The sequence below is a fragment of the Eriocheir sinensis genome, unplaced genomic scaffold (assembly GCF_024679095.1).
Source record: "Eriocheir sinensis breed Jianghai 21 unplaced genomic scaffold, ASM2467909v1 Scaffold847, whole genome shotgun sequence".
Taxonomy (NCBI): domain Eukaryota; kingdom Metazoa; phylum Arthropoda; class Malacostraca; order Decapoda; family Varunidae; genus Eriocheir; species Eriocheir sinensis.
Genome location: NW_026112216.1, coordinates 16503 through 34816, shown reverse-complemented (window position 1 = coordinate 34816; position 18314 = coordinate 16503). Strand labels below are relative to the sequence as shown.

The 18314-nt window shown below is 43.1% G+C and overlaps 1 protein-coding gene across 1 annotated transcript; it reads left to right on the top strand.

The window, feature by feature from the left end:
- Nucleotides 1-415: 415 nt before the first annotated feature.
- LOC126994674 (serine/threonine-protein phosphatase PP1-beta catalytic subunit) lies at nt 416-13401 on the top strand. The gene is made up of 7 exons (XM_050853962.1): nt 416-548; nt 2302-2433; nt 8375-8605; nt 8904-9080; nt 9978-10129; nt 10445-10579; nt 11374-13401. Exons 1-7 carry the CDS (start codon nt 497-499, stop codon nt 11488-11490), a joined length of 996 nt encoding a protein of 331 aa, XP_050709919.1. The 5' UTR covers nt 416-496; the 3' UTR covers nt 11491-13401.
- The last annotated feature ends 4913 nt before the right edge of the window (nt 13402-18314 follow it).

Sequence of the window (18314 nt, the reverse complement as noted above, 5' to 3'; positions counted from 1 at the left end):
CACACTCTTCCTATTGTCTCCTGGGATGTGCAGGTGTGTGTAGGAAGCATGGAGGTAGAGGATGGGAGGGTGGGATGGCGTGGGGTCGCGGTGGCAGGCTTAGAGCGAACTTCAGTTGCATCCACACTCTTAATCCTGATCCTGATGTCATAGATAACCTGGAATTTCTCGCGAGGCAGGACTTTGTAACGGCGTCTCCTGTGATAAATGAAAGAAAAAAACATACAGAACAGACAGCATCCTACGTACATGAGGCAAAATACTACTCCCTACATATTCAGACTTATATATTCCACTCTGCAATGAGCTCTGTTTTTTTCTGTACCTACACCTTGCTAACACAGACTTTTGCTTTTCGATTTCCTTTCCCTCTATTTTCTTCACTCTAGCTTACTTTGGGTCTTTTATTTTTTTGTACATTTTCCCTTCTCTCTCCCTTTTCTACTATCAATTACACTTACTCTTTTTATTCAGTATCATCAACAGACTCCCTAAGATGGCGGACACGGAACTTGACGTGGACAACTTGATATCTCGCCTTTTGGAGGGTAATTATGGTGCCTCCCGCTTATTTCACGGCTCACACGATAGGCCTGGGATCTTATCTACCCTTAGGACCTGCATATATTGCCTCTGGAAGGGCTAAAGGCCGGCAAATAAGGGGTTTTCAGGGAGGGGTCAGGGAATGTTTACACTTTGCTGATAAGACTCAAGTGGCTTTAAGTTCTCATTCAGGCTTCACCGGCAAAAGGTCAGCGTTTAAATTGGTCACGAGTCACTTGGGTACAGTTTTATGTGAGGTCACCCACTAGATTCCTGTTAGTTATAGAGACTCACCCCGCGACCCAGTCCTCGCCCGCCCCTGCAAATCTTTTTTGGGGCACCGGGTATTTACACTTATTTTGACCTCTACGTTATTTCCTGTGGTTTATAATGAGGTTTGAAGGCTAGAAGTCAAGCGGCCAAAGGTTCTCATTCAGGTCACCCACTAGATTCCTGTTAGTTATGGAGACTCACCCCGCGACCTCACCCCTGCAAACCTTTTCAGGGGCAGCGGGTATTTCCACACTTGTTTTGACCTCTACGCTCTTTCCTGTGGTTTATAGTGAGGTTTGAAGGTCAGGAATACAGTGGCCAAAAGTTCTCATTCAGGGTTCACCGGCAAAAGGTCACCATTTAAGTTGGTCACGGGTCGCCTGGGTACAGTTTCATGAGAGGTCACCCACTAGATTTCTGTTAGTTATGGAGACTCACCCTGTGACTCAGTCCTCGCCCACCCCAGACTAACACCACACCTGCAAACCTTTTTAGGGGCAGCGTGTATTTATTAAATGACTATGGTATATGATTGACTTTTCAACGTCTGAGGTGCGTCTGCTGCCCTGCCTCGCCCCGCCCCGCCCCACCCTGCGCTGAGTATTTCTGACAGCCCACACCACATGCCCAATAAATTTAACCTACCCTAACGGGAGGGGGTTAGGTAGGTTAAATTAGGTTAGGTTAGTTTAAATTTATCGGACATGCGGTGTGGGCCTGGATAGGTAGGTTAAGTTAGGTTAGGCATTGTGGGCTGGCAGAAATATGCTGTGCGGGGCAGAGCAGGGCAGCTGGTGCACCTCAGGTGTTGAAAAGTCAACCATTTATTGATTTCCTGACGATAAAACCATCTCAATAATAAATAGTATCATATAGTGTCAGTGGGTTAGTGCTAACTTAGCAAGAATAAGTTGCATCTTCAGTGTTTTGAGCTTTTTGTCCCCTAAGTTATGTGAAGTAGACAGGTTGGTTTTGTTTAAAAATAACCAATAACTATAAAACTATTATTTCCATGGAATATGATCAGACAAAAAAATATGGAACTCATGAATGGTTGGTTGTCCTGAATAATAATAATTATTGTATAAAGTGCTAGATAATACATTTGAAGGTCTTAGGAAGAGGATGTTGCCTACAATTATGGAGGGATTGGGAAAAGAGAGGGAAATAAAAAATGGGAAAAGTAAGAGGTATCACTATCTCTGAAGTCCCCTGCAGCCTTAGTCTATCCATCTATTTTAGCTCTATCCCTGATGCCCTGTCCCCATGTTAAATCTTATCCCATGGGTGTATCAAGGCAGAAAAGCCTCCATTTTTCCCTGTTCCTGCACTTCCTTCCCTTGCAAGAAAATAAAGATTTGCTCCTGTAAAGTATAATGTAGAAAAATAACACCAAGAAGTTGTACTAGTGTTCGTTGTAGTAGTAGCAGTAGTATTCACCGTCATTTTTATTATTATTTTTATTATTATTATTTGATGTTTCAGTGCGGGGATGTCGTCCAGGCAAGAGTGTGCCGATGACGGAGGCTGAGGTGCGCGGACTGTGCCTCAAGTCAAGGGAGATCTTCTTGCAGCAGCCCATCTTGCTGGAGCTTGAAGCGCCGCTCAAGATCTGTGGTGAGGAACATTGTTTGTTGTTGTTTTATTATTATTATTATTATTATTATTATTATCATCATCATCATCATCATCATCATCATCATCATCATCATCATCATCATCATCATCATCATCATCATCTGCCTCCTCCTCTTGATGATCATCATCATCATTAGTGTTCCTATTTTGTTTTCTTTTATTTATTAATATTAATGTTGAGTTGGTATTATTTTTTCCTCAGTATTCAGTAGTAGAGTGATCAGTGCTTCTGGTAATAGCCTACCTCAGCACCAGTAATGACAATAGTATTTCTCTCTCTCTCTCTCTCTCTCTATTATTATTATTGCCCACCGTGAGGAAAGCTCCAATAAAATCTAACTGAATAATGGACTTGAATAATTAAAAACTTTCAACTGAACGACTTTGGGCGACTCACTGGAATTCCTGGCCGTGCTCCGAGGGCAGGCAGGAGAGTGGCCATGAGCGCTTCCCAAGGGCTGCTCCAACCCCCTTCCACCTCCTGTAAAATATACAAACAACTGTCTAAAGGAGTGATGGCGGGCCTATTCAAAATCAAATCTTAGTTAATATGGCTGGCGATATTATTTGCATTCTTTTGAGTAAGCCATTTGATATTATTATTATGGTATTATTACTAGTAGTAGTAGTAGTAGTAGTATTGCTATTTATTTCCTTCTGTCTCTATTTTCTCTCTCTCTCTCTCTCTCTCTCTCTCTCTCTCTCTCTCTCTCTCTCTCTCTCTCTCTCTCTCTCTCTCTCTCTCTCTCTCTCTCTCTCTCTCTCTCTCTCTCTCTCTCTCTCTCTCTCTCTCAAAATCATGTCAAACCTCAAACTCTCACAGCAATGCATCGATGCAGCAAATAAAGTGAACAGAATGTTGGGCTTCATTAAAAGAAACTTTTTATTCAAGAATAAAGATGTAATACTTCCACTCTACAATAGTTTAGTCAGACCCCACTTGGAATATGCGGTACAGTTTTGGTCTCCCCACCATGCAAAGGGCATCGCTAAATTAGAAGGTGTTCAGTTTCGGGCAACAAAAATGATCCCTTCCTTGCGCAACAAATCTTACGAAGAAAGGCTTTCCACCCTTAACATGTTCTCTCTTGAGAAACGTCGCCTCCGAGGAAAACTGATTGAATGTTATAAAATACTTAATGGTTTCACGAATGTAGACAGATCAACATTGTTTATGATTGATGACACTTTGCGTACGAGGAACAATGGCGTAAAACTCAAATGTAGACAAGTAAATTCAGATTGCACCAAATTTTTCTTCACCAACGTTGTAGTGCGAGAATGGAATAAGCTCCCACCGTCAGTGGTCCAGTGTAACACGATTGACTCCTTCAAAAACAAGCTCGACCATCACTTCCTTCAACTTAAAACTTTTTTATTCAAGAATAAAGATGTAATACTTCCACTATACAATAGTTTAGTCAGACCCCACTTGGAATATGCGGTACAGTTTTGGTCTCCCCACCATGCAAAGGGCATCGCTAAATTAGAAGGTGTTCAGTTTCGGGCAACAAAAATGATCCCTTCCTTGCGCAACAAATCTTACGAAGAAAGGCTTTCCACCCTTAACATGTTCTCTCTTGAGAAACGTCGCCTCCGAGGAAGACTGATTGAATGTTTTAAAATACTTAATGGTTTCACGAATGTAGACAGATCAACATTGTTTATGATTGATGACACTTTGCGTACGAGGAACAATGGCATAAAACTCAAATGTAGACAAGTAAATTCAGATTGCACCAAATTTTTCTTCACCAACGTTGTAGTGCGAGAATGGAATAAGCTCCCACCGTCAGTGGTCCAGTGTAACACGATTGACTCCTTCAAAAACAAGCTCGACCATCACTTCCTTCAACTTAATATCAACTAGAGTCAAAATGCAACGTTTTGGAGCCTTCTGATTAATGTAGAATCACTTAGGTTTAAGGGCAGACCACCTAGTCTGGACCATGGGGTCTGTGTGGTCTGATTTTCTATGTAAATCTATGTAAATCTCTCTCTCTCTCTCTCTCTCTCTCTCTCTCTCTCTCTCTCTCTCTCTCTCTCTCTCTCTCTCTCTCTCTCTCTCTCTCTCTCTCTCTCTCTCTCTCTCTCTCTCTCTCTTCATCTATCTATCTTTTATTATTATTATTATTATTATTATTATTATTATTATTATTTCCTATTTTTGTTTTTCTGCAAATGGGGAGGAGTGAAATGCACCTATAAATAGGAGATGATAATATGGTGAGAGAATAAGATGAAAAAGACGTCAGGGTGGTAATTCAGGATGAGTTGTCACCTGGAAAACATATATAAACCACATATTTGGAGATATACTTACAACATGTTAGGGAGTATAAAACATAGCATTTCACTACCTGCAGAAAGATATGAAGGAAAAGATGATAACTACAATGATTAGACAGTTTATTAAGACCCAAACTAGACTATGCAGGAGTTGTACAGCCACTTCACAAGAAAAAGCAGGGTAAGAAACTTGAGGGATTGCAAAGAAAAGCCACCAGGAAAATACCATAACTGTAGGACTTATGAAGGAAGGCTAAAAGAAATGCAGCTGTTAACCACTTGACTGCAGATTTCCTACAAGAAGACCTCACCAAGCAACAGGAATGGAACAAAAAGTGGCTGCTACAATTCAGTGAAGAAAAATGTAAAGTCATGCACCTTGGGAGGGGATATCCAGCATATCAGTACCACATGGGAAACACTCCACTATCCACCACAGAGTCAGAGAAAGACCTGGGAGTATATATTACCAGTCTACCAGTGAAGGCAAAATCCGTGCCAATCGCAGCGGACGGGTTAACAGTGGAAGCAAGAAGAGAGAGATGTGACCTAATATAATAACATCATATAAGCTTGTGAATGGCCCAGAGAAATCAGATAATATTGACCTGATACTAGAAGGGGAAGTGAAAACGGAAATTAAGAGGACATAAGAAAAGTTGAGGAAGGGAACGAGTTAGACGCAAATAAGTATTTCAGTTTTCGTCATAAAAATACAAATACTTGGAATAGATTAAAAGAAGGGATGGAAGCAAAGAGTGTTCAGAGCTTTAAGGAAAAACTGGGCGAACGTATGGAGACAGGACCACACGACACACACACACACACACACACACACACACACACACACACTCACACACAGCAATCTGTATTTTCTTTTTCAACACTTTTGATGGCCAAATTGTGAGTGTGAGAATGTTTGTCAGAGTGTGGGAGAGAGAGTACACTAGGAGTGGAAATATACAGCGCTAGGGTTATGACGTCAGGCCCTGCGCTGTATCTCTCCACCCTTATTGTTCAGTTTCTCCTGGTCTCTTATAAATGTTGGACTGCTGCCAATGAAATGTCTACCGTATTCAGTTTTCTCATAGGATTAAGTGTTCATATTTTGTGACCCACAATGTCAACTGAATCCTTGAAAAATTGGAGGGAGTACTGTAAATATTACTACTTGCTGTATATATATGCTGTGTGCATGCTGTATGGATATGGTGTATATACTACAATATGATTCTGGTCCAGACCAAGTCATGATGTTGGTCATGGGTCATGTGACATTAGCAAAGACTCACCAAAGGTAAACAAAGCTTTAGAGGCAGCTCATCACCTTCCACATGATGCTGCTGTTTCAATATTGTTTGGTATATAGACACATGCACTAGGATTATGTACACATCAGCTGTACACTGTTTTATGGCCAGATGTGCACAGAATGTATAAAGTTTTCTTATAAGCAGAGAGAGAGAGAGAGACAGAGAAGAGGGGGGGTGATGGCTGTAGCTCACATCTAGGCACCAATCTGACAATCGGAGACAGATGTGGCAGTGTGGTGGACAAGGAAATACCAGAAAGAGTCAACGTCAAAGTGATCTGGACCGTCTGGTTTCCCTGTAGTTAGCTCTCCCGCAGAACAGTGTCAGGGGGATCACTCGGGGACAGCCGTCAAGCCCTGGTGCAGTGTGTGTTGTTACAAGTCTTCTTTATCTCCTGGTGGTTCATTGAATAACAGTTTTGTGTCTCTGACCAGACAGCTGATGTCAACAAACCTCCTCAGTACTTCATGATCTCTTAACCCGTTATTATTTTTTTACTGACATCACATGTTGAAGGTAGAAACTTGAGTTAGTAAAAAAGCTTTGAATTCATTACTGGGCAAGTAGTTCAAATACAGTGGTGTTATTCAGATATTGTATATTCATCCAGTCAGCTAGCAGCAAACTTTCTGAGGAACAAGGGCTCCTCATGGGCAAGTGCAGTTTCACTTTGATAAAAAATGAGTAAAGTTTATCCGTGAGTCCGTCTGCCATGTTGGTGTGGTGCATGCTGCTTCCCACTGTAGGGACAACACTCACACTGCCCCTGTCAACAGTGTATAGTTAAAGGCTGTCCACAACAACTCCCTCAAATTAACAGTCTAAAACAACTTAAATTCAATTACTTCCCCTGCTGTCATTTACTGGTATTTTCATGCTTACTGCTCATCTAGACCTGCTAACTGCATGCCTTCCCCTATCCCGCAGCCTCGCTGCACAAGACTTTCTACACAAGCTCACCCGTAAGCTGTGCATCATATGAATGCAAGAGTTAGCCAATGTCTTCACCCCATCCCTGTCACTGGTAAGCCTTGGATCAGCCAGCCTTTCACCCCACCCTTCCCCCATGTAAAGTATTCCCAGGGGGGAGCTTCAAGATCCTCTCAAAATTACTAGGCAATTTTTTCCTTCACAAACTCATGCTTTGTTTAATTTGGAACACTTTTGTGATATTTTTACCCTTCTAGTTCAAGCACTTTTTCTGAAAGTTTTTACTTTATATTGCACACTTTCATGTAGCACTTTTATGTAGCACACTATCATGTATCCATTTAATGTCTTGTGTCATTGAGGACATTTCTGTAACTTTTATATGCAACAATTAAATATAGTTGCTCTTTTTTCATCAGTTCTCCTGGTTCTCTGTTTGCCCTGACCTCTCCTGCAGTTTCCTTCCATCCTTCCTTTTAAGTATTCACTCCCTAGTCTACTTTTCTCCTGTTTCTTCTACTTATCTTTAACCCGTCCACTGCGACTGGCACAGATTTTGCCTTCACTGGTAGCCTGGTAACATATAGTCCAAGGTCTTTCTCTGCCTCTGTGGTGGATAGTGGTGTTTCCCATGTGGTATTGGTATGGTGGATATCCCCTTCCAATGTGTATGACTTTACATTTTTCTCCATTGAATTGTAGCAGCCACTTTTTTGTTTTGTTCCATTCCTGTAGCTTGGTGATGTCTTGTAGGAAGTCCGCAGTCAGGGGGTTAAGCATTCAATCCCTAAACAAGCAAACCTCGCTTAACAAACACTTGCGTGACGAAATTTCGATTCTACTAATGTCACGTTTTGCTGCCCTGCTTCCCTTAACGAACGCCAAAATTTCCTTTAGCAAAATATGGTGCTTGAGGAAAGGGGAAAAAAAAGGGGCATGTTGAGATGATACTTCTATTAATCCCCCATAAAAAAAGAGTTCTGTACACAATAATATTAAATAAATTCAAGCAAAAATTATACATATATTTATTTTCTCTACATTGCTTAGGACAGGGATAGAACTTGTGGGGTGAATACATAGGAAAAAATGGAGTGCCTGTTTGTGTGTGTGTGTGTGTGTGTGTGTGTGTGTGTGTGTGTATTTATTTCCCTATTTGTGGTTTCCAGGGCCTGAGCTAAGCTGGGATAGTCCTGTCTCCTTGTCTATATTTGTCTAACCTCTCCTTCATTCGCTGGACACTGCCTCCACAATCTCCTTCCACCATTCCACTCATCAACACTTCTGTATGGGAAACTGTACTTCTTTTTATCCTTCAAACATGTTCCCTTTTTCAGCTTCTTACCGTGTCCTCTCTTGATCAACCTCCCCTCCATTACTCTTGACAGGGGACATCCACGGGCAGTACACCGACCTGCTCCGTCTGTTTGAGTATGGCAGTTTCCCACCCGAGTCCAACTATTTGTTCCTGGGCGACTACGTGGACCGAGGCAAGCAGTCCCTGGAGACCATCTGCCTCCTACTGGCCTACAAGATCAAGTACCCAGAGAACTTCTTCCTCCTGCGGGGCAACCATGAGTGTGCGTCCATCAACAGGATCTATGGCTTCTTTGATGAGTGTGAGTGCTAGGGAAAGTGGTACATTGGTTGCTGTAGATTAGACTAGGCACAGGGAAAGTATATTTGTGAAAAAGATGGCTGCAGTTCCCTATTTTGTAAAGAAAAGACCACGGAAGACCCATGGAAACCCTCCTGATCTCTGTGGCCTTGGAAAATAGTCATAATGGGAGCCTGATGCATTTGAAAAAGGAACCTCAGTCTTCATTCAAATATATCATAGCCTCAGGGGATCAAATTTTACAGGAGTATGCACATTAGTTCATTAATTGACCGCTAACATTCTATTCTCATGTGCAGGCCGGCGAAGGTATGGCACCAAGTTGTGGAAGACCTTTACTGACTGCTTTAACTGTCTGCCCATCGCTGCCATCATTGACGAGAAAATATTCTGCTGCCACGGTGGCCTGAGTCCCGACCTTCAGAGCATGGAGCAGATCAGGCGCATCATGCGGCCCACCGACGTGCCCGACACTGGTGGGTCACCCTCCCTGGCTACCTCGTAGTATTGTACAAGCTGGAACTTTAGATATCAACGTAGTACAGTAATAATGATAATATTAGTATTATTAATAACTGAATATATATACATAGATGTGCTGAATTTATGAGTAGAGAGCACAGAGTTTTCTCAAGTGTATGTGTAATTCAACATGGCCTGATCACAAGTTGGACTCGTAATCGCCAGCAGGTACCCTCCTGATATGAGCAAGTGCTCCTTATAGTTGATCTATGGGCATTGCCAGGATCTCACACACCACACACCCCACCCCCTTTGCTCAAGGGGGGACAGTAACCACTCCTAGTCAACGGAAAGAATCCGTCCTGAGCGGGCTCGAACCACCACCCTGTCAGGCTGTGAAGCTCTAACCAATTGCGCTACGGAGTGATGTGTGTGTGTGTGTGTGTGTGTGTGTGTGTGTGTGTGTGTGTGTGTGTGTGTGTGTGTGTGTGTGTGTGTGTGTGTGTGTTACATCATACCCTGATCATGAGTTGGACTCGTCATCTCCAGCAAGTGCCCTCCTGATTAGAACGAGGCTCACTGGTTGATTTCTGGGTAATGCCAGGACCTCACACGCTACACACCCCATTCCCCTTGCTCAAGGGGGGACAGTAACCACTCGTACTTAGCAAGAAAAAACCCCCAGCTTGAGCAGGGCTCGAACCTTGAACCTGCTAATTGTGAGTGTAGAGGTGTCTTAATACTCCCTCACAGCTAAGCTCCCCTGTGGGTGTCTGTATATGCAGGCCCAAGCTCCAGCCTTGCTGTGAACAATGTATATGATGATGTACCTTGTGCCTACTAGTACCTTTAGCTGGGACAAACTTTGAACTTGGCTGCCTCTTCTCATGAGCTGTGATGCACCCCTGCAGGCCTGCTGTGTGACCTGCTGTGGTCCGACCCCGACAAGGACGTGTCAGGCTGGGGTGAGAATGACCGTGGTGTGTCATTCACATTTGGAGCAGATGTGGTCACCAAGTTCTTGAATCGACATGACCTTGACCTCATATGTCGAGCCCACCAGGTCAGTGCATGATAGAGAACCTCACCGGCTCATTAGAGCTGCAGATAAATTTGCACTTTTGAGAAATAAGTAACATTATTATTATTATTATTATTATTATTATTATTATTATTATTATTATTATTATTATTATTATTATTATTATTATTATTATTATTATTATCATTATTATTATCATTATTAATTTATTGCACATACTCTTACACCCTTTAGTCCACAGGGGATACAAACTGCAATAAGGAATACATTCTTCATTACCTTGTAATAATTTAAATGTTGCACCTTCTTTATGTTGTTATGTTCCTTTGCCACCAGGTGGTTGAGGATGGCTACGAGTTCTTTGCCAAGAGGCAGCTGGTGACCCTCTTCTCGGCCCCCAATTACTGCGGGGAGTTTGACAATGCTGGCGGCATGATGTCCGTGGATGAAACGCTGCTCTGCTCCTTCCAGGTGGGTGATACAGCTGGTCCCTGTTGTTTGCCCCTCCATTATTTAACTCAGTCCCCAAATATTTTGTGGAAGTGAGCGTAATAAGTGAAAAGAGTTCTTAGTTCTTTCATTGTGACCACAAAAATAATCAAAGAAAACTGCTCTTGTGTCATTGGTTGGCCCCTGGGGCTCAGGCTGTGTGGCTGTGTGCCTGGAGCTGCTTGCCCCGGTGGGCTAAGAGAGATATAAATGGTAAGGCGGCCGTGTAAACACTGACTCATAGAGGCTGAGAAATGCAGTGTTTGACGGGGGAATTTGAAAAATTGTTCCCGATAACTGAATGTTACCTGACTTATACTGACGCTTGAAAGCATTGGAGGTGTTGGAAGTTCGACTTATAATGATCTGACTTAGGGAGGCTTCACTGTACTTGGTAACACTGGAACAGTCCTACATATGCCATTAAACGCTGCGATTGGCACGGATTTGGGTTTCACTGGTAGCCTAGTAACATATAGTCCCAGGTCTTTCTCTGCCTCTATGGTGGATAGTGGAGTGTTTCCCGTGTGGTATTGGTATGCAGAATATCCCCTCCCAAGGTTCATGACTTTACATTTTTCTTCATTGAATTATAGCAGCCACTTGTTCCATTCCTGTAGCTTGGTAATGTCTTCTTGTAGGAAATTCGCAGTCAAGGGGTTAAGGAATTATATTCAGAAAGGTCAAGCCTTGTCCACAGAGGCATGAAACAAGCACACAGATACAGACACTGTGTTTATAGTCTATATATACAGCCTGCGTATCTTTGTTTGCAGATCTTGAAGCCATCTGAGAAGAAAGCCAAGTACCAATACAGTGGCCTGACCCAGAGCAGACCAAACCTTCCCAGCAGGCAGCAGCGGCAGCAACAGCAGCAGCAGCAACAGCAGTAGTAGTGAAAGGAGTATTTTCTCAGCATAAATAGGCCTACTGCAGTTGTGTGTGTGTGTGTGTGTGTGTGTGCGCGTGTGTATATGTGTGTGTGCGTGTTCATGTGTGTGTGTGTGTGTGTGTGTGTGTGTGTGTGTATATGTGTGTGTGCGTGTTCATGTGTGTGTGTGTGTGTGTGTGTGTTTTCCTTCATGGCTGTGTTGCTACCTTGTGGCTCAGTGTTTCCTTCTCTTTTGCTGGAGGATGGCAGTGACAAGTCTTGCGGAATTAGGTTCTTGGATGGGTGCCGGAAGGGGGAGCTGAGCAGGCTGTCATTGACCTCCATATCGAGGGGATGTATGGTCATGTGACGCCTGGGCGATTCTGGGGAGGAGGTCATATTGGCTGTGGCTCTCTTTAGCTCTGTCAGCACCAGTGTGACCTCTGACATGATGGCACTTGAGGAAAGGGTCTCATTGCCTTGCTTGTTCACTTCAGAGTCATCAGGAGAGAAGGAGGAGGAGGAGGGTGAGGTGTGTGTGTGTGTGTGTGTGTGTGTGTGTGTCCTTATGAGAGAGAGAGAGAAGAGAGCAGAGGAGAGAGAGAGAGAGAAAACCCTCTCATCTTTCCTGTGTGTGTGTGTGTGTGTGTGTGTGTGTGTGTGTGTGTGTGTCCTCAAGCCTTCTGGGACTAAATGAAATCTATGCATTAAGCTAAGTTTATTGTGCTGAACTGCCTTATTAGTACCATATAATGATTGTGTACATAGTCTGTGTGTGTGTGTGTGTGTGTGTGTGTGTGTGTGTGTGTGTGTGTGTGTGTGTGTGTTGATACTTATACGTTCTTAGCTGTTTGTATTTTTGCAGGCTTGATAACGTCCTGTATTTGAACAGTGTTTCATCATACAAACCCTCAGCAGACATGGGTGGGCAGGTGTCTGAGGAGCCCCTTGCCAGGCCACTCCTGGCTCAGACACAGCATGTTAAAAGAAATGTTAACACACCCATGTCAAGAAGTCATAGAAGAATAATTATAACATATACAGTTAGCAATATAAAGATAAAGAAGGAATATTTATGGGGAAGAGTGAACGAGTGAGTGGTCAGAGAGAAGCTGGTGTGGAACTGATGCCTTTCAGGTGATCTTCATGTTCTCATGTGATGACACTCGGAAAGACTCTGGAATGCAACATCATTATTATCATTATTATTATTATTATTATTATTATTATTATTATTATTATTATTATTATTATTATTATTATTAATTATTATTATCATTATAAGATCAAGTAACAAAAAACACCTTCAATGCAAGTTCTCAAGATGTAAATACATACACACATGGAAAATTATAATAGTGACACTAATTTTACTCATTTTGTAAGTTATTGGCATTAGTTCAAGTTATATAACCATACATTGTGGAGAAGACTAAAGGAGGTACCCCAGGCAGGCAGGCAGGGGGAGAGGCACCTAGGCCGGTCCTTCTCTCTCCTCCTCACTGCCACCTTCACCACCACCACCCATGTCCTCCCATTACCAAACGCTTGCTAGAGGGGAATTCATGCAACTTCAGCCAGCAAGAGATGGCTTTATAACATGATAATTAGTAGGTCTGGCATGTACTGAGGCATGAGGCTGGAGAAGGGCAGTGTGTAGGTGTGGTGAGCTATAGGGGTGTCACGTGCTCTGCCAAGGTGGTGGCTGACTGGACCTGAGCGCCTGTAATTTTTTTGTTAGGTTCAAAACTTCCTCATTAAATACAAGTATGGGAAGAGGACCAGCAGTGTTGTTAGGTGGGAATTTACTTGCTTTGAACTTGTTAGAGATGCGATCTTACTGTATTATGATTATTATTATTATTGTTATTATTATTATTATTATTATTATTATTATTATTATTATTATTATTATTATTATTATTATTATTATTATGAAAATGATTTAGATACAGTTGCCATTATTATGATTATTGTAATTATTGTCATTATTATTATTATTATTATTATTATTATTATTATTATTATTATTATTATTATTATTATGATTGTTATTATTGCCGTTACTAGAATTAGCTTATGTACTCATGTAAAAGTCAGTCTCATGTAAAAGTCCTCCCCCAGAAGGGTAAAAGTACAGTTGGGGCATACTGCGAGTGGCTCAGTGCTTCTCTCTGTCTCACTGGCCCCCGAGCCTTGCGTGGAGGAGAACCAATCACTCCGGGACACCATGGAGGAGTGACATCCAGGTTACCATGTCCTCCTCAGGTTTTCCAAGGTACCCATTTATCCACCAACCCAAGAGGGAGGATGAACAGTTGCGTGAGCTATACACTGAGTGCCCAGGCTGGTATTCAAACCCAGGCCTGTGGATTCATAGCTCAGCATGCTCACTGCTGCACCACTGAGATGTCATTTAATTTTTTTTATTTTTTACATCAAAGGAAGCAGTTCAAGGGCAAAAAAAAAGAAACCATAATGGAAGAAAAATAAAGCCCGCTAATCACTGCCCCAATAAAAGAGTTAGAAGAGTGGCCAAAAGAGGTGTCTGACATGTCTGATTGAGGAGTACATTCTATCCTCTAGAAAAAAAGCAGCCATGTAAAAGTTGACCCTGAAAAATTGTCAATAGAGATCAATTTTTATGAGTATAATAGGTAATATTACAATTTTTTTTATTATATTATTATTATTATTATTATTATCACTTATTATGTTACTATTATTATATATTTATTATTTCAATGTTGATCTTTTAAATGCTATTATACTGGGAACATTGAGAACTGTCCATTTCTTCTCTGTTTATCTCTGTCTCTTGGTTGATCCTTGCCTGCCTTTCAGCCTGTCTCTGTTTGTTTCTCTCTGCCTCATCACTGTCAGGTCTGATTGACAGATTGTTCGCTTGGTAAAGTACACGCATATGCAATTTTTATTTGGTTAACTACACATATTTGCAATTTTTATTTTGTAAGGTACAGATGCATGCAATATTTATTTGGTAAAGTACACACATGCAATTTACGAAGGCTAACAATATGAGTCACTTTGCATGCAACGTGCAGTAACTTTAGAGGCAATCTGCAACAAATTCAACATCCATTTTGACACAAAGTCGAAGGAAAATTGTTCCCAGCAGTATTATTGTGGTATTTGTGCAGGGCAGTGAGGAGGAACATTTCAAGGGATCACATGTAGGGTCTGACTTTTTTTTTTTTTTTTTTTTTTAAGTGAGCTTTATCATCAATTCACCCACTACTTAGCAAGCCTCTCTCTCTCTCTCTCTCTCTCTCTCTCTCTCTCTCTCTCTCTCTCTCTCTCTCTCTCTCTCTCTCTCTCTCTCTCTCTCTCTCTCTCTCTCTCTCTCTCTCTCTCTCTCTCTCTCTCTCTCTCTCTCTCTCTCTCTCTCTCTCTCTCTCTCTCTCTCTCTCTCTCTCTCTCTCTCTCTCTCTCTCTCTCTCTCTCTCTCTCTCTCTCTCTCTCTCTCTCTCTCTCTCTCTCTCTCTCTCTCTCTCTCTCTCTCTCTCTCTCTCTCTCTCTTTTTTTTTCTCTCTCTCTCTCTTTCTCTCTGGACTTGCAATGCAGGAGTGTGGTTTTTAATATATGAAAGTCATGTGGAATAAATTTTCTTGCTAATATTTGTTTGTAAGTGGCTCCACAGTGTCACTCTTTACTTTCCTTCCTTTCCCGTTCCTTTCTCCGACTGTTTTCTTTCTTTCCACTTCCCTCTCTTGGAAGTGTTATAGGTAGAGAGTTAGTTATAGTTCTGTATGCTTTTTGTGATTTTAGTTTCCCATAGATGATGATTCTACGATGCCAAGTATTCAGTTCTCATCCATGTAGTCCAGTTAGTAACAATAAAGCATTACACTGTATTATGCCCACAGATTTTCATTTTGGGTGGGGAGACTCGCTCATCCTTCTTAACCCGTCCGCTGCGATTGGCACAAATTTGGCTTTCACTGGTGGCCTGTTAACATATACGTACGCCCAGGTCTTTCTCTGCCTCTGTGGTGGATAGTGGAGTGTTTCCCATGTATTGGTATGCTGGATATCCCCTCCCAAGGTGCATGACTACATTTTTCTTCTTTGAATTGCAGCAGCCACTTTTTGTTCCATTCTTGTAGCTTGGTGATGTCTTCTTGTACGAAATCCGCAGTCAGGGAGTTAAAAACATAAGAACATAAGGAGTCTGGTTGTGGCCAGTTAGTTAGCCTCCTCAGGGCAACTAACTCCTGTAAACCCAACACCACTCATCCACCATATCCATTAAAGATTGAACCTTTTCTTGATGGTAGGCTATCTGTCTTATTAGCACTCCTCACATGACTGCCAACCCTGTTCCAGTCGTCCCCCAAGTTTGGGGCCTATAATCAGTCACACTGTGAAGCTGGTCCAGTGTCCTTGTAACTGCCTCCTTAGTGTTTATTTTCCATTAGTGACAGCTTTTCCTTTGTTTCTTTACAAAATTGTTATAATGTTTTCACTATTGGTTGATTTATTATCCAAATAATAATTTTGCGGCCCAAATTTCCTGGGGGGATCGGGGGGGGGGGGTGTCGGACGGCCTCTCCATCTGATAAAAGGTCCAATTTCTGGGAGTCAAAACGAAAAGCTGGGACGAAAAGTCCCAGTTTTTGGTTTTGACAGCAGGAAAAATGCACCCAGAAATGTCAATTTTTCACCCACCCCCACCCCCACCCCCGGCTGCCTTGGCTAGTTTCGCACGCCACTCGCCCCCCTTCACGTAGCTAATTAAAAGTCCACTTAGTGGAACAAGACTCTTCCTTATGCAGCTCTGGGCGCGGCTCTGGTAAAAGTATGAATCAGTACTGCAGCAGCCATGCAAAGAATTACTACATTACTTTTCTTTAATGATTTAAGTTATTCCAAAACTAGGAGGATTTTTTTTTTACTGTAAGCATCGTTTTCTCTATTGCGGCCAATACTACCTGGCGGGTCGAGGCCGCGTTCTAAACGTTCCCCGCGGTGCTGGCGGCTGGCGCGTGCCGAGGGGCGGGGCGCGCCAGTCACTGTTTCGATGCGGTGCCGGGAGGAGGCCACGCGGGAGTTACCTGTGTGGAGGCTGTGATAACTGTTGTGACTTTAATAGTGTGCTGTGTTCAGTGTGTTGTGTGGCCACGCTGAGCCAGAGACTGACTCACATGGACCAGGCGTGAACTGCTGACACGTGCGGACTGTCGGATCCAAACAAGAACAACAACAGCAAGAAGAAAAACAACAGCAATGGTGAGTACTGCCTGAGACACAGCATACTGTTCTGCCAATGTTAATGTTGTTTATTATTATTATGTTTACTAATATTATGTTTAATATTTATTTATTACGTTTTGTTCTTCCTTTTGTTGTTGTTGTTGTTTTTATTATCATGCTGAATATTTTTCTATTAGGGCTACTTTTTGTTCTTGTTCCTGTTTCTTCTTGTTGTTTTTATTATTATTCTATTGCTTATTCATTACCTTTTGTTCTTTTTCTTGTTCTCACTCTACTACTACTACTACTAATAATAATAGTAATAATAATAATAATAATAATAATAATAATAATAATAATAATGATAATAATAATAATAATAATAATAATAATAATAATAATAATAACAACAACAATAATAGCCTATTACTGCTACTAGCCAACTACTATTGCTAGCCTACTACTACTTCTACTACTACTATATACTTGCCCTAAATGCATCTCTGAATCAGTGGACCGCCAGCACTCCAGCAGCAAGCAGCTCCGCAGCCCACTTCGCTGCCTCCTCGAGGACGGGGGGGGCAGAACCGCGGGTGTCTTCCCGCTTTGGGCTGCCTCTATGGCCGCTCTGCTGCTGACGACTGCCGCGGAGGAGGGACGTCAAACCTCACGGCGTGGAAGTTCTAATGTATTGCCTGCTCGCCCCCGGGGGCGCGGCCTAGCCTCCTCGGGCGAGCAGACTTTGGCGTTGATGCCACGTTCTCCGCGGTGTGCTCTGGGTGGTGGAGCGGTTGGCCCGAGCTGAGGGGGAGGGCTGACGACCCTCGACGCGGCGGTTCTCCTGTATTGCCTGCTTGCCCCTGCAGAGCGGCCCCCGGCCTTCAAGGGCCCTGGAGAGCCGGGCCTCGCCTCCACTGGCGAGCAGGCTTTGCCGTGGATGCCGCGTCCCCCGAGGCCTCCGACGGGAGTGTCTGGCGGAGTAGTTGGCTGGGGTGCTGCTTGCTGATGACCGCTACGGGTGGCTACGGGGCGCCCGCCCTGAGAACCCGTGCCTCCGTCGCTGCTCGCCGGCTCTTACCCGTGGCTGTGGCGGCGGCGGGGGCTTCCCCTTCACCCGTCTTCAACGAAATAATTGCTTCCCCCTGACGGGCCGCCATCGCGGCTAAAGGCCCGTTCCCCCCGACACCTTTGTCGAGGGGGAGAATCTTAGAAATGAAAAAATCTCTGAATCTATCTTTTTTTGTGTGTGTACATATTTGGTCTGTACTGTCGTAGCCTAATGCTGGGACGTGGGGTGGTAGGGAGGGGGGTAGAGGGGTAGTCGGCAAGGAGGATGAGCTGAGGGGCGGAAGTTCTGATGGGGAGAAGAAGGGAAGGGAAGGTGGTGCATAAGAAATTGTGGCTGTTTACAGTATTGTACTATTATACTATTGATGAGGAACAGAGAAGGAGGAGAAGGAGGAACAGAGAGAGAGAGAGAGAAGGAGAAAGAGGGAAAGGAGGGGTGGAGAGCACAGCAGGGTGGCAGGATACTCTCTCTCTCTCTCTCTCTCTCTCTCTCTCAAACTCGTGAAGTAATGTTAAATATGCGGACCAAGCACATAACTTTCACGGTGGGAGGGAGGAAGGAAT